The sequence below is a fragment of the Sminthopsis crassicaudata genome, chromosome 4 (assembly GCF_048593235.1).
Source record: "Sminthopsis crassicaudata isolate SCR6 chromosome 4, ASM4859323v1, whole genome shotgun sequence".
NCBI lineage: Eukaryota > Metazoa > Chordata > Mammalia > Dasyuromorphia > Dasyuridae > Sminthopsis > Sminthopsis crassicaudata.
This window is the reverse complement of record NC_133620.1, coordinates 118303122-118320627: the sequence shown is the minus strand read 5'-3', so window position 1 is coordinate 118320627 and position 17506 is coordinate 118303122. Positions and strand designations below refer to the sequence as shown.

Below are 17506 nucleotides of genomic sequence, written 5' to 3'. Positions count from 1 at the left end.
TTCCCATATACCCTCCAACAGTTGTCATTATCTTTTCTTGTCATCTTAGCCAATCTGAGAGATGTGTAGTAGTATCTCAGAGTTGTCTTAATTTGCTCTGATCAATAATGATTTGGAGCACCTTTTCATATCACTAGAAAATTTAAATTTCTTCATCTGAAAATTATTCATATCTTTTGGCTATTTATCAATTGGAGAATGGCTTGATTTCTTACAGAGTTAATTCTCTATATATTTTGGAAATGAGGCCTTTATCAAAACCTTTGACTGTAAAAATGTTTTCCCAGTTTACTGCTTCCCTTCTAATCTTGTCTGCATTAGTTTTGTTTGTACAAAAACTTTTTTACTTGATATAATCAAAATTTTCTATTTTGTGATCAATAATGATCTCTAGTTCTTCTTTAGTCACAAATTCCTTCCTCTTCCACAGATCTGAGAGGTAAACTATCCTATGTTCTTAAATCTTTATGCCTAGATCATGAACCCATTTTGACCTTGTCTTAAGTGTATCTTAAGTGTGGGTCAGTGCCTACCTAGTTTCGCCCATACTAGTTTCCAATTTTCCCAGCAGTTTTTGTCAGTGAATTCTTATCCCAAAAGCTGGGATCTTTGGGTTTGTCAAACACTAGACTGCTAATAGTTAATGACTGTTTTGTCCTGTGAACCTAACTAACCTATTCCACTGATCAACTAGTCTTTCTTAGCCAATATCAAATGGTTTTGATGACTGTTGCTTTATACTATAGTTTTAGATCTGGTACAGCTAGGCCACCTCTTTTTTTTTTTTTTTTCTTCATTAGTTCCCTTGAGATTCTTGATCTTTTGTTCTTCCAGATTAATTTTGTTATTTTTTTCTAGGTCACACAGATCATTCTTAACAGCCCAGTGATTAATGTTCCATTATATATTACAAACCAGTGACATTCCCCAATTGATGAGCATCTACTTTTTTTCTAATCCTCTCCTATCACAAAAGCTGTTACAAATATTTTGGCATATATAGTAAGCCCAGTAATGGGGTCTTTGCTGGCTTCTAATCTCTGACTGCCTTTCAGACATTTCAAACTGGACTTTCAATAGACATCTTCAAGTCAAAATGGGCAAAACTCAATTCAGCTTTCCTCAAAACTCTCCCCTATTTCTAATTTCCCTATTACTACTGAAGGTAACCATCATCCTCCCAGTCCCCCAAATTCCTTACATTCTAACGTACCTGTATCATTCACCCACCATATATAGTCTGTCTCCTAGATCTTTTAATTTCACCTTTGCAACATCTCTTCTCTATCTTATATCCCTTCTCTTCCCTGATACAGGGACACACTTTCCTGTGGTTACTAGTTTAAAGTTCTTTCATTATCCTTAGAGCACTCTTGATGGGGAGGAAGGTTGCATCCTTCCTTCAAAAGAGTGCTCTATGGGTAATGAACTTCAAACTAGTAACTACAGGTATGTTCCAAATCACTAATGAAAATTGCAAATCAAAACATTAGGGTTTCAACTCATGAAGGAAATTGGCAAAGATGATAAAAATCTGTGTTGTGGAAACTAAGATCATTTTGGAAAAATACTCCAAGGAGGTCATTGATAAAAAGGGTTTCAGATACAGTAAAATATTTATAGCAAATACTATATAAACAATATAAGACCTCATCAAATGAGGAATGACCCAAGCCATATGGTCCATGAATACAACTCAGTATTTCTATCCTCTTAAGAAATGACAATTTATATGCAGAGATGAGAAAAAAAATACCAAGTAGTTTTAACAATATAAATGGAAATATAAATGGAAAGAACTAGAAAAAAAGTATTGCAAGCTAATTAGCTTGGCTCCAAAGAAGTACGCCTTTCTACCATCTTTGCAAAAGTGGGGGAATGTTCCACTGATTTAGAGCACTGCAAATTAGATTTTCAATATATTAGTGATGTTCCTCTTCCTTTTTCTCTCAAATTTTTTTTTTAATGTGGAATGGCTTAGGGATGAGAGGAGAAAAGAAATATAGAAATTTTAATCTATATAAATATAAGATATATTAATAAAAAAATTTGTAAACCAGTACAATTTATAATGGTCATGAAACTATAGCTTTGAGCAGTTTAAATGAAAATTCAACTTCAATGGTTACTATGTAGCTTTCCATTAGGGTGACTTTTAAATCTCTTAATATTGTGATAAAGATATTCTTTTAAAGATGGAATTTGAGGATTTTCTACATTCCTTCAATTAGTCATCAAGAACAATCTTAGAATTCTAACTTTTTTTTGACAGTACATATGCATAGGTAATTTTTTTTTTTTAACATTCCTTGTACTTCCTTCTGTTCCGAATTTTGCCCTCTTTCCCTCCACCCCCTCCCCTAGATGGCAGGCATTCCCATACATATTAAATATCTTATAGTATATCCTAGGTATAATATATATGTGCAGAACCGAATTTTTTTGTTGTTGTTGTTGCAAAGGAAGAATTGTATTCGGAAGGTAAAAATAATCTGGGAAGAAAAAAAAAATGCTCACAGTTTACACTCATTTCCCAGTGTTCCTTTTCTGGGTGTAGTTGATTCTGTCCATTCATCCTGGGTTTTTGAAGGCTAGATCAGGTAAGGCTTTCTTAGAAAAAAACTGAAACATGCCTTCCTATGTGAAGAGGATTATGATACAGAATGTTACAGTCTTTAGACTTAAACTTTTTGTTTTAAGGGAATGTTTTTCCAGAGAATTGGGGGTAATTGATGGGGTAACTATTTAATAAAAGAATCAATAACTTTTTTAAAAGGGAGGGGAAGGTACACTATCAATCAAAGGAGTGAAGTTCTGGTGAAATCCCAAAGCCACACAATGTAACTACTGCAGGTTTTGGCAAGGCGAATGCATCCATTATTGAACCAACTAAGTAAGCTTCATTCCCAGGCAGAGATTTTGGCCACAACAATTACGAATTTTTTTTTAAGAACATAGCATATGTTTATTTACAATTCAGTCTCCTTTGTTCTTTTTCTGGATGCAGATGGCATTTTCTGTCCATCAATGGAAGATGTGTGATCTCTTAGAGTATATCCTGTCTTCCCCCCAATACCCGTCTCTTTATGCCAAGTACAAAACCCTTCAACATACTGATGAACAATGAACTGAGACCTAGAAAGGGATCAAGATGGAATAGATTTGGGAAAATCTACCATACTTTCAAGGTTTTGAAAATCTCTGCTAGTACAAAGCTCATTTCTTTAAAACAATATTCTGATGATGCTGTTGTTACTGTTCAGTTATATCCTGCTCTTCCTGACTCCCATGGACCTGGAGTGGTTTGCCATTTCCTTCTCCTATGGACTAATGCAAACAGAGGTTGTCTACTCAGGTCTTCCTGACTGCCCAGTGTTTTATCCACAGAACCATTCAGCTACCCAATGATGCCGGTGAATTTTGTAGCACCATAATGCTGGAAGAATAAAAGTTACAAATAACCTAAAAGGCAATAGAAGTGTGGTGACAAAATCATGTGGCATATTACCAATGACAATTTATGATCAAGTAGAACGGGATATATCAAAATACAATTTTGATCTATTTGATCAGAAGGGAAATTCTGTTCACATTAATCCTGATAGCAAAAACCTCCTTTTATTATTCAGCCTAATAGGTTTGCTCCTATTGCCTTAAGTTAATAATAGTAAGCTCCTCAGAGAACAAAATTATACTTAACCAGGATAAGTAGGTATAAGAGTGGAGACAGGATTTGATCCACATCAGAGTTAAAAAAGTATTCTTAAGTAGCAAGATATAACTAATACTATTGCCGGTATGCAAAATATGGGTCATAATTTCAATTTGAATAATTTATTACTCAAGGGAGAAGAAATCTAGACCTAGATAATTTTCAATTTTGTGCAATGGCCTTTCTCATAGATTAATGAACCCTTAAAAATTTGATCAATTCATTTTACAGATGAGAAAAAAAGGGCTAAGCAACTTGCCCAGTCAGAGCTTACCTTGTAAGCCAAGGGCTTAAATCCAACTCTTCCTGACTATCCAGCACTTTCTCCCCTGTACAATGTTCCCAACTGAAGTTGGAGAGGAAGAAAGCCAAATTAAGATACTATTAAATTGATGATTTATAGTCTTGCTACTTTTTTTTTTTTTGAGACATTTGGGGTTAAGTGACTTGCCTAGGGTCATACAGCTAGGAAGTATTGAGTATCTGAGGTCAGTTTGGAACTCAGGTCCTCCTAATTTCAGGGCTGGTGCTCTATCCAGAAAGTTGGTTGTTTTTTTTTAAGCAAAAAAAAAAAAAAAAAAACTCCAGATATTATAAGCTCATTACTCTAGATGAGCACTCTATTTAGCTCTGACCTTCCTGGCAGTTAAGGCAAAAAGGGTTAATGTAAGGAGGCATAAGAAGTACATACAAACGAAAGGGAAACAAATACAAAGTGACAGAAAAAGAAAGGTACAGTTCTATATTGTGTCAGCATATGAGTGCGTAAAAATCAGTTTTGAAAGAGTTTGGGCAAAAGATTGTTAATTATGAAAATAAGAAACCATCATCAATTGATTATGAGCTAAGCATAAGTTCTTTGATATCCAACTTTGCAGGTCATAAATAAAATACTTCTTCCCATCATTTAGCAGACACACAGTATGTGCTTTTATTAGCCTAACTTCCCATCACAGTCAGCCTATCATTAGGCACTGGGGCTGTTGTGATGAGTTTTATCTAAAGTACTATTAACATTAGCTTTTCTCCTTATTACCATCAATATGTACAAGGTGTGAAGAATACTTAGATGTTCTAAAAAGTGGAGAGAGTACAAAATAACCAGACTACAATTTGTCTTTGATGATTTAAGTTGTATCTGTAAAGTCTTGTTTCCAAATGAACTCCTCTGTGTACTTGGTGCCCAAGTTGCAGTTCTCCACACAGGTAAATACAGCCAGAGTCCCCCAGTCAATACTTCTGCCCAGTCTGTCAGCTTTCAGGTAATTCAGAAGCTGTGGCATAATCTGAAAAAAGATAACACAAAATTGGAGGCCAACACACCTCTGTTTGGATTAAGGCAAATTATAATAAACTGCTTTTTATCATGTAAATCAGACTTACTATGTAGTTTACATTTTCAGCAAATTCCCTAATCCATTCTATGGCTCTACCTCCATGTGGCCTTTGGTTTAATGTATGGATAGGTGCAAGTCTTACTTCATAATCTGCAGATCCCAAGAAATCATTGACCCAGATGTTTTTGTTTGATATATATATATATTTTTTTTTTTACTAAAATAGCTCTAACAATTACAGTGAACTTTTCATAAATGTTCCAAAGATGATCCATTCCTTTTATGTGGCAAGGACAGATACACAGAAAAACTAATTCAGAAAACAGACCAATTTTTTAACCATGATCATCCCTTATTTCAGAACTCATACCTGGAATTCAAATATCCTCTTGGCACCACATGGACAATTTGGAATATCTTGTTCTTGAGGAATATTTTCACCAGAAATCCAGATAGGGTCAATTCCTCTGCCGTATCTAAGAATCTAAAATCAAACGTGAAAGTTCTAAAATACTAACACTATTACTCAAAAATCTTACCAAAAAGGTTATGAGGAAAAGATTTTTCAACAAAAATATGCCTTTACAAATAGCTTTGGAACGTTCCTCTAACTATGGCAAATATTTATCTGAAATAGTTTGATAATATTCTATTAACATTTCCCAGAAAACACCTGTGTTACTATGCATTAATAATGCTTTCTCAAAACATATGCTGTAATACTAAAGCTGATTAATCAACTCAGTTTATCAGTAATGAAGGCTCAAGGGAAAGACCTCAATATTATTCCACATTTATTTCATTTATCACAATCCTTGTATTCCACTAAGTACAGCTGGCAGTAGAGGAGTAAGTATGGAAACAGTATCCAGTCTAAATATATATAGTCCAGCAAAATACATCTTCAGTACAGCTCTCTGGTCTTTATATTTAAGGTTTGTGTTTGAGGTTGACCAAATGAATTAAGAAACAAAATTAGAAAAACTGAACAAATGCCAGAAGAAATACTCTGTTTAAAGGTAAAAATCCATTAATAAAATCAACTCTACCAAATACCAATTCTGCTCTAACATTGTGAACATTAAGGATCCAAACACTGGAGATGACTGTAGTGAATCTTTCATATTAAGGAATGCTCTAAACTTCCTCCCACTTGCTCCTTCTGAGCTTCTTTCTTGGATTTCATTAGATTTTAAGGACAGGATTTACACAGACTTAGGCTTTTTTTTTCAGGTAGCTGGCATGATTAAGGTGAAAAGAAGTGAGGCAAACTGCAGTATACAGTATCCCATGAGTAATAAAGCAAGAAAGGGGAATAAATGATCTTTCCAAAAAAGCAATCTGCATAGGCCCCATCATAAAAGGATGCACAGACATCACAAAAAAAAAATTTTATGAATCTTAAAGGATTAACATAATCATATTATCAGAGCACTTTTTATTCATTGCCCATCAAGACATAGTAAATATATTTGTTGTAACAGATTTTACCTTCTATGGTGATTAGTAAAAAAATATTTTCTAAGACAAATGATATAACAACTATGCTTTGTTTACTTACCTGGTCTGGCTCAAGGGCTATTTGAGTTTTAAATTTCTGGAAGATTTCATCTTCTCTAGATTCATGCTTTGCTATGGAATCCAATTCTGCCTCAAGTGCTTCATCTGAAAGCAAACAAATGCTATAAACAAATTCTAAGACAGCAAATATACAAAAATAACCCACTTATTTAACACTTCATAGTTTACAGAGAGCTTTCTTAACTAGTAGTAACTATTCATGATATTATCCCAATTTTACAGATTAGGACATCTGAGGATCCGAGATGTTAGTAACTTGTCGAGGGAATTCTTTACACCATATTATGCTAAGTCCACTCAAAGTAGCTTTCATGCACTTACATCTTTCTTTTTTTAAATGGTATTATCTTCTGGTTTTATATCTCCATTTCTAAACATTTAAGTGACACATGTAGATAGTGCGCTCAACAGTTCTTCCCCTAGAGTTGGGAAGATCTGAGTTCAAATTAGATGATACTGTGTTTCCCTGGACAAAGCACTTAACCTCTGTCTGCCTCAGTCACTTCATCTGCAGAATGAGGAATATAACAATACTTCCTTCTCAGGGTTGTTGTGAGGATTAAATGTCATCTCTGTAAAGCTCTTAACAGAGACAGACACACAGTAAGCACTTAATGTTTTCCCTACTTCCATCATAAATGCTTTTTCATTCCATCACTGATCCAAATATTCCTACCTCTCTCTTTACCCAGCAAGTCATCCTTAATAAACAAAGAATAAAACAGAAAAAAATCTCTGCAAAATAAACCAATTTATATCAACTGACTCTAATAAGATATATAATGTTCTATACCCATAATCTCCCACTTCTGCAGAAAGTAGAGATCTCATGCCTTTTAAGTATTTTTATTTACGTATGCTAAAATTAAATGTTCTATGCTTTCTCGGGATTTGAATCCTATCCATGCTTCAAATTCATGCTCTTCTATTAAACTATCCCCAATCCTTCCTTTGTATGATATTAGCTAGGTTGTACATATAGCAGCAGTTCAATATAAGTTAGTTGTTTTCTGCTTCTTTGTACTATGTATTAGTCTCTAGCCTCAAAGAATTTACAGTCTGGGGCACAGTGGATAGAGCATAGCTTATACCAGTCAGGAGAACTTGAATTCAAATCTGGTCTCAGACACTTAACATTTCCTAGTTGTGTGACTCTCGGCAAGTCACTTAACCCCAATTGCCTCAGCAAAATAAAAAAAGAAAAGAATTTACAATCTCATGGGGAAAATTATAATACAACTTAACTTTTACAACAGTACTTAAGTTTGAAAAGCACTGTACTGACCTCACCTCCTTCAAGACCCTATAAGACAGTGGCTACTATTATTTCCATTTTACAGGGGAGAAAATGAGAGGTTAAATGGTTTTCTCAGATAAAATGATCATAACAGGAGACACAAACCAGAGTCCAGACCTTACAAAGGAGATGGCCTTCACTGTGGAGGGATCAGAGAAAGCCAAATGGAAATAACATGTGATCTGGGACTTGAGACAGATAAATGATGAAAGCAGAGAAAGCAATATGGAGACTAATAGGCCTTTCAGGTAGAAGTAATACCACAAGAATCTTGAAAGAAGGGTCAGTTTATGAGAAGACTTGAATGACAAAGCAAAGAAATCAAAGCTATTTGGCAGGCAATGGGATACCAGCAGAGGTTTTCAGAAGGAGTATTACAAGATCAGAGCTTTCCTTAATAATAATGATAGTCTCATTTGGTCCTCAAAACAACTTTTTAAGATAGGTGCTTTTATCATTATTACTACCATTTTACAAGTAAACAAGACAGAAATTAAGTAACTTGCTCAGGGTCACACAGTGAGGAAATGAAACTGGATCAGAATTCAGGTTTTCTTGACTCCCACTTTATCCACTGAATCATCTAGCTGTTACAGAGTGCCAAAGCTACAATGATAGCCCAACAATGAGCTACTGCAATGAGGTGAGAAAGCAAAGTCAGCAGATACAGACTATTTGGTCAAAAACTCTTGAGTATAAAAGGAAGAACTACAGATTGAGAGCAAGGTGAAATGAAATGAAAAAGATTTGGACATATCTGTATACTCAAGGCAAAAAGTCAATAATTTCCCAATAGACAGAGTTGTTAGACACATGAATTAGTTTTAAAATGAAAATTAACAGTCACATGAAAAAATACTCCAAAACACAAATAAGAAATACAACTAAAGCAAATATCTCTTCATGGCAAAGATGACTTTTTTTTTTTTTTTGGACAAAAAATTAAAATGATTAATGCTGGAAGGCCTTTAGGAAGACAAGCACACTAATCCTATTATTAAAGCTGCAAATTAACACAACTATTTTGAAAAACAATTCAGAAGTATGCTTAATATACTGTTTATATCCTATGACCCAGCAATAATATTAGTGGACACATACCCCAAGAGGCCAAAGATAAATGGAAGGACTTAGACAAAAATATTTATAGGCAAACTTTTTGTGATAGCAGAAATAAGGGATTTAAAGGATTGATCAGGGGAAGAATAGCAAGCTAAAGGAAATGGAAAGTGAGTAAACTCAAGCCCAATAACTTTTATTTTCTCAGTAAAGGAATAGGAGGGAAAGCTTTTAAGAATCAAAAATTTCCAAGTTCAACAGAATTTAAATGCAACCTGATCTTCTAAAAGGAAAAAAATCAAAACCTAATCAGCCTTCAGATTTGAGTATTTAAAATTCAAATTATATGTAGTCAACAATAATCTTTTAATGTCACAGTAGCTCAAATATTTATAAAAATGTAATTCAGGGGCAGCTAGATGGCGCAGTGGATAGAGCACCAGCCTTGAATTCAGGAGGACCCGAGTTCAAATCTGGTCTCAGACACTTAACACTTCCTAGCTGTGTGACCCTGGGCAAGTCACTTAACCCCAGCCTCAGAAAAAAATAAAATAAAATAAAAATGTAATTCACTATACAGCTTTATACATAATTTTGTTAAATGTGTAATTACATTATAAAGCTGGAAACTCAATTTTTTCTCATTTGCATATAACCCCCAAAATTGAATTTAAACCTGGATTCTCAATACAAATTTGATGTTATTCAAATTGCCTTGACATCTGTTATTCTTTTAAATCACTGGAAGATATACAAGGTATTAACTTGGGATGTATGAATGGCCTGAATTAAGGTAATCTACTTAAGCCAAAACATTTCATTTCCATACGTGAATATAATTCTCCAACCATTTCAGTGGTCACCATTAATTAGAAAACGTCTCCAATGGGGCAGCAAGGTCGTATGGTGGATAGAGCACCAGCCTTGAAGTCAGGAGGACCTGAATTCAAATCTGGTCTCAGAAAATTAGATACTTCTTCACTGTGTGACCCTGGGCAAGTCACTTAACCCCAATTGCCTCCAAAAAAAGAAAATGCCTCCCATGACAAAAGGATTAAAATTTTCTTTATGAATTTAAATTTTTTTTTCCCTGCCACTCCTATGTGTATGTAAGATGTGTATGTAGAATATCATGGATTACTTTTTTGCTGCTATGAAATTATAAAAAACTGCTAAACTGAAATACAGCTAAGGAAGCTTTAAGGAAGAGGGAGAAGATAAATATTTTCCATTGGCAAGATTATTATTTATAGGCTGCAACTAATGAGTTGGCTAGGTTAGTGATATTTGGACTGGACCTGAGCGAACCAAATAATGGTATCTGGAAGTCTAGCACTTTCTACTGTAAGGGAGAGATGGAATTCTGCATGTTTAATGAAAAAGACTTTTCACTATGGTGAAAAGGATTACTGAGAGCAAGGAATCTGAATAATCTATTGTAAATTATTAATGTCAACAAAACAGAGAATCATTTCTGGCATTTTGTGTATGTTTTTAATCTTTTTTTTGTTTTCATTTTGACTGGTTCTATGATTACACTATTGTTCTGAGTAAAGAATTCTAGGTGAAAAACTTCCCTCTAAAAATGTATGCTGGATAAGTCACTGAGAAGTCAAATAACATCCTCAGGACCATATAGCCAGTATATGCCAGAAGGAGAACTTGAATCCAATGCCAGTTCTCCATCCATTATTCCATACTACGTCTACTTTCATCCTATTACATAACAGAATCAAAATGGAAAAGCACAGGCTAACCTTTTTCCTTCACTAGAGTTTGCATTTCTGTCTAGCTGGTAATAATGAAATTATCTTTGCAATAATGATTTATGGGCATGAACTGATTTCTTACCCATAGTGCCAATGAGCTCTGAGCCTTCACATTTTTCCAGGTCTTGAGGAATGCAGTCAGAAACATCATCAGGCTCCAGCTCTTCTGTTTCTATTACAATTTCATATTCAGGAAAAAGGAACTTGTGGTCTGGAACTGCATTATTCAAATTATCTAAAAGAATATATCTGCATTAGTTATAATGTAAATTATAGGTAATCAACTCAAAGATAACAGAAAAGTCACTGTGAGCCTCTTAATTCACAATTTATATACTACAGGCTCTCAAAATTATTTGTTGGATTCAGGAATGATGGATGCTAAGGAAAGGCTTAGAGGGAAGGGAAGTGGTAGAATTGTACCTAACCCAATCTTTAATTTTCTGACCTATACCAGATAGTGAAGATTCTGAAGAGACCTACCTATTTTTAAATATTGAGATTTTTAAGGAATATTATTAGAAAACTTAACAAAATTTCTGATAACTCCAATTATATTTTAATATTTCACTTACATGATATCCATCCATAAAATACTTAATTTCCAGGAAGATACCAAATCATATGATGTAATATAATAAACTTCATAGAAAGTAGTCATCTCTCCTATCTTTAATGGTCAACGTATCATTTAACAGAGTATACTTTCCTTCCTCTTTCTGCAAAAGGGACCATTGGTGTGGAATACTGTGTATGTCAGACTTTTCAATATTTTGCTTAGTTTGTATACTTTTTTTTTCCTCTTAAAATCATAAGAGATTTGACTCACTGGAAAGGAGATGGGGAGTAAAAGTATAGTGGGAAAGGAAGGTGATATATCAATAAAATTTTTATCTGAAAACTTAAGCACACTAGAAGGCTCATCATTTTTTTTTTTTTTAAATAATGTCATTTTTTGACATCACCATTTAAGAACTCAGAACCACAAATAGAAGGATAAGGAACTGAAGGAATATTACTTGGGAAATGATTTTTTAAAACTATTTAATTTACCTGATGTTGTGCAAGACTGCTTATGTGCCAATTTCCAATCAAGAGTCTGATGATCCTTACTACAATAATGGGCCTTATGACACTTGGAACAAACTTTGGGACCCAAACAGCCGCAAACCCTACAGAGATGAACACCAGATCGAAGCTGTACACTTGGAGAATCATCCTCTTCATCCGGTGGCTCTTCAGATGGTGGTTCATAAGAGTAATGGTCATTTTTCCTAGGTAGTTGATTCCTGAAAACTAGAAAAGTAGAATGAAAATAACTAAAAATCTCCATTAAAAATACTATGTCACTAAAAAAGGGGTTTCTCTAAATTATGTCAAAGGAAAAATTATGGTATTCATAGGAAACTGATGTTATGGTAAAAACACTGATGTTCCTTCAGTGCTTCTAGAGTTAGTCATAATGCCAAAGGATGTTACTTTTACTGAGTGATCAAAAGCAGAGTTGGCCTGAACAGTATTGGTCATAAAATATAGGCTGTGGCTTCCAGTTTAGCCAAAAGATAACAGCAAATGTTACCCTGTAGTATGCATTCTTTTTTCCCCACCCGGAATCCATGCAAAAAGAGTTTTTAACATTCAACTTTGCAAAACTTTGTGTTCCAAATTTTTCTACCTCCATGCCCCATCTTTCTCTCTCCCCAAGACAGCAAGCAATCTGATATAGATTAAACATTGCACATTCCTTTTAAAGTAAGTTTTTCATTTCATTATTTCTTTATCAAGTATAATTTGATTCTCCCCATTTAATCTGAAATTTTTTTTTTCATGGAAATGACATTTTCTAGGCAACATTTTAGAAATATGTTGGTGAAGAATTCCTCTTAAACACAGACTGGACAAGATAATCTTTGAGGTCCCTTTCCAACTCCTAGATTCTATGATTCCATGATATGTCATGCAAAGGAACAAGTGGCATTTTTTTTTTAGTGGAAGCAAATTCCAGCTCAATATAAAGAATAAGCTATCAGTTTGATCAATTAATAAAAAGAAGAAAATATCTTTTATTGTCTAGCAGAAGCATGATGAAACAGCATTAGTCTTGAGTCTCAGAAGGTATCTGAATCAGAATCCTACCTTTTATACTTTCTACCTTTGTGAACAAGAAAATGGCACAAAAATCATAAACTAAGAGTTAGACAAGACTTACAAAAATCCTTTTCTTCAGGTGCTCCAAATCACTTTTGATCAGAGAAATGCAAATTAAGACAACTCACAGGCAGCTAGGTGGCGCAGTGGATAGAGCACCAGCCTTGAATTCAGGAAGACCCCAGTTCAAATCTGGTCTCAGACACTTAACATTTCCTAGCTGTGTGACCCTAGGCAAGTCACTTAACCCCAGCCTCAGAAAAAGGGGAAAAAAAAAAATTAAGACAACTCAGATACCACTACACACCTGTCAGATTGGCTAAGATAACAGGAACAAATATGTTGGAGGGGATATGGGAAAACTGGGACACTAATACATTGCTGGTGAAGTTGTGAAAGAATCCAACCATTCTGGAGAGCAATTTGGAACCATGCCCAAAAATTTATCAAACTGTGCATATCCTTTGATCCAGCAGTGCTACTACTTAGCTTATATCCCAAGGAAATATTAAAGAAGGGCAAGGGACCTGTAAGTGCCAAAATGTTTGTGGCAGCCCTTTTTGTAGTGGCAAGAAACTGAAAACTGAATGGATGCCCATCAGCTGGGGAATGGCTGAATGAATTGTGGTATATGAATGTTATGGAATATTATTGTTCTATAAGAAATGACCAACAGGATGATTTCAGAGAGGCCTGGAGAGACTTACATGAACTGATGTGTAGAGGGCAGGAACTCTGAAAAGGTATACTTAATGATTAATTTAATCCTACAACAAGATATTAACTCAGTGGAATTGATGAGATAATTGGTTCCCTAGTGATATGATTGGCTTATAGTCAGTATGATGAATTGATTTAATTGTAATAGAGTATTTAAAAGGTCAGAGTCAAACTGAAGTTAGAGCACTGAGATGTGCAGACTGCTGACACAGATTGGGAGACTAGGAGATAATAAAAGACTTTGGACTTTATCCCAGACTATTCTTGTGGTGATTATTCTGCTGAGACAAAGGCTGGTTCCAAAGTCCTCCAGAAAGCTAGTCAGAACATTACACCGATGCCATGTGAAATGAAAAGAACCAGGAGATCATTATACACGGCAAAAAGAAGACTATACGATGATCAATTCTGATGGACATGTGTCTTTTCAACAATGAGATGATTCAGACTATTTCCAATGATCTTGTGATGAAGAGAGCCATTTACACCCAAAAAGAGGACTGTGGGAACTGAGTGTGGACCACAACATAGTATTCTCACTCTTTCCGTTATTGTTGACTTACATTTTTGTTGTTTTTTTTTTCTTTCTAGATCCTATTTTTCTTGTGCAGCAAAATAACTATATAAATATGTATACATATATTAGATTTAACATATAACTTAATATATTTAACATGTATTGTACAACCTGCTATCTAGAGGTGGGGGAAGAAGAGGAAAATTTGGAACAGGAGGTTTTGCAAGGGTCAATGTTGAAAAATTATCCATGCATATGTTTTGTAAATAAGAAATAATTTTTTAAAAATCCTTTTCTTTGTCCTCATCCTCCCTGACTTTCTATAGTATTTGAAGTTGCCAACCACTCCATCTTCTGGCTCTCTCCTCCCTAGGTTTTCTTCCCAACTACCTCACTAATTCTTTTCAATCTCTTTTGAAACATCATTATCCATGTCCCAATCCTCATGTGGGTGTACTCTAGGGTTCTGTCCTGGGCCCATCATCAACTACCTATTGGACATTTCCACCTGCATGTTCCATAGATACCCCAAACTTTTCAAGTTTAAAATACAATTTTCACCCTAAATAAATCCTTCTAATTTCCTGATTTATGTCAATGACATCCTTCCAATACAGCATTCTTTGTATTCACCCCCATAAGTCTTGTGAATTTTACCTCCTCATCTGTCTCATTCTCTCCATTCCTATCACAACCACCCTATTCCGAGCCCTCATCATCTCCTACCTGGACTACTGCAACAGAATTCTAATTGGTCTCCTTGCCTCCAGTCTTTCTTCTCTGCAAACCATCTCAAACATAGCTGCCAAATTAATACTCCTAAAGCACAAATCTGACTATGTTACTCCTTTGTTCTAAAAGCTTCAGCAGATTGTCCACTGCCTGTAGACCAATATATAAACTCCTCTGTTTCAGATTTAAACCATCACAACTTCCGAAGCAGCCTCTTCCCGAGCTGATCACACATCACTCCATGGGATGTTTACATTCCAAACAAACGGATTTATTTGGTGTTCCTCAAATATAACATCTCATCCACCATCTCCCTAATATTGCACAGGACTAACCCTGGAACAATCTTCCCTCCCTTGACTTCCAGCTCCTGAAAAGCCTGACTCCACAATGAGTCAAGTTAAGTACCCTTTCTTCAGATTTTTTGCACCTCCTGCTCCCTTATCCCAGTTGTTGGTGCTCCTACCATTACCATATACTTACTTCTATAGATATTTTCTATATAATCCTAAATTGGCTTCTCTGATGTTTATTACATTGTTTGGAGGTCTACATATTGAGGAGTTAATTTAAGCTGGTGAATAAAAGCCATGGACTTGGAACTGGAACAACTAAATTCTTCCTCAAAACATTTAATAACCCTTTCACCATGGACAAGTCACTTGGTCTCTCTCAGCTTAGCTTCTCATCTGTAAAATTGGAATATTAATAGTACCTACCCCAAAGGCTTGTTGTGAGGGTTAAATGTAATATTTCTAAAGTATTTTGTAAACCTTAAAAAGCACCACACAAATGTGATTTGTTAGTGTCATCGTGTGTTATCCGAGGCCAAACAGAATAATCGTAATTCCTTATGTCAGCTTTTCAAATACTTACAATGAGATCATATGTCCCGTAACATAAAGACAGCACACTATTAACCAAGAAGAGATCTAATAATAAAAATCAGCATATGACATTCACTACACGCAAGAGGCTTTACAATTATTAATTCATTTGATCCTCACAACATCCCCGGAAGGTGAGTGCTATTACTATCCCCATTTTGCAGATGATGAACCAGCCAAACAGAGTTTAAGTCCCCAGGTCACAGGGCTGCAAGTGTGTGAGGTCACATTTGAACTCCGGTCTCCAGACTCAGCGGGCTCTATTCTCCGTAGCTGCCCCCATCTTTACTCCAATCCTGCCTCAGCCACTTACCGTGTGACCACGGGAGAGTTCACTCAATATTAGTGGGGCTAATAATCTACTTCTAAACTCTGAACATATATGGGGAGTAAATTTTTTAAACGAATCAAAATCCAAAAGGGAGGAAGAGGGAAATTTTTAAAGGAGCAAAAGAATAATTAATTAAAAACTAGTTAATAAATATAAACAAATAATAATTAACGGATAAAGACTGAAAAAGCTGAAAATTTGTGCTCCTCAGTATCTCCCTTTAAAAAGAGAAAGACCGAGAGACAGAGAGTGAACAGAGAGAGAGAGAGAGACAGAGACTGAGAGAGACTTCTGGACAATTCCCTGCTCCCCTCTTTTCCCACTCCTCCTTCTCTGGAAGGTGGCTCACTCCTGGAGTCAAGAAGACCGAGTTCAAGTCTGGCTTCAGACCCTTACTTAGCTGTGTGACCCTGGGCAAGTCACTTAATCCTGTTTGCCTCCGTTTTCTCACCCGAAAAACTGGAATAATAACGGCACCCACCTCCTAGAGTTGTTTCCAATCCTAATTGGATTCCCGACCACGGCTACGGAGGCCTCGGCTCTCAGCAGGCGCAGTTAACGAAGGCGGCCTGGACTAGCCTAGTGCGGGTCAGCCCGCCAGAAAGGAGAGGCCGACGGAGGCGGAGCGGGAAGGCGGAGCGGGCCCTGACCTCGGAGCGCGGCGCAGCACGGAGGCTCCCGGCAGCAGAAGACGAAGAGGCTGCGATGAAAGGCGTCCGCACGGTCCGGAAGCGGCGCGTACAGCTGCAGCAGGAAGACGAGCGGCCGGCTGCACAGCGGGCAGGCAAGCTCGGCGGGGCCCGGAAGGTCGCACTCGGACAGCCACGCCGGGCGCCCGCCCACCTTGCTGGGGAACTGCTCGCTCCGCAGGCGCCAGCCCGGCGCTTCCACGGCGAAGCCCAGCTCCACTGTCGGGGCCGGGGCGGGGGCCGGGGCCGGGGGTACGGCCAAGGCCATGATAACTCCTCCTGCAGCGACAGCAGCAGAAGACCCGAGAGACAAGTTAACACGTTCTTTTAGCTACAGAGTAACGGAAATAGCCCGGCCTGGACCGGAAGCGTGCTTTGGGGAACCGAGGCCGTCGCACGCCGAACGCTCAGCCTGCTGGACCAGAGGTTCCCGGGTACAATCAGTCGGCTCTGCTCTTTTGGGCTTCTTTAGGGCGTGTTCTGTTGGGGGTGGGAATTGGAGAATGAGGTAATTGAGAAATAATAATTGGTATTTATGTAACATTTTAAAGTTTGCAAATAATAGTAGCTAGTTAGTAATATGCTGCTTCAAAGTTTACAACATGCTTTAGTTTTTTCTTATTTTGTCTTCACTACGACTGAGGAAGAGGTTTATCTAATACTTATTGTTCAGAATCATAGTAAGTGTCTAGGCCATATTTAAACTAAGGCCTTCCGGACTCCAGGT

The 17506-nt window shown here is 36.5% G+C and overlaps 1 protein-coding gene across 1 annotated transcript; it reads right to left on the bottom strand.

Annotated features, from left to right (window-relative positions):
- Positions 1-4615: 4615 nt before the first annotated feature.
- Positions 4616-17125, bottom strand: PDCD2 (programmed cell death 2). The gene is made up of 6 exons (XM_074309261.1): positions 16741-17125; positions 11809-12051; positions 10838-10990; positions 6611-6714; positions 5420-5533; positions 4616-4998 (listed from the first exon to the last, which is right to left on the bottom strand). Exons 1-6 carry the CDS (start codon positions 17045-17047, stop codon positions 4840-4842), a joined length of 1080 nt encoding a protein of 359 aa, XP_074165362.1. The 5' UTR covers positions 17048-17125; the 3' UTR covers positions 4616-4839.
- Positions 17126-17506: the final 381 nt, after the last annotated feature.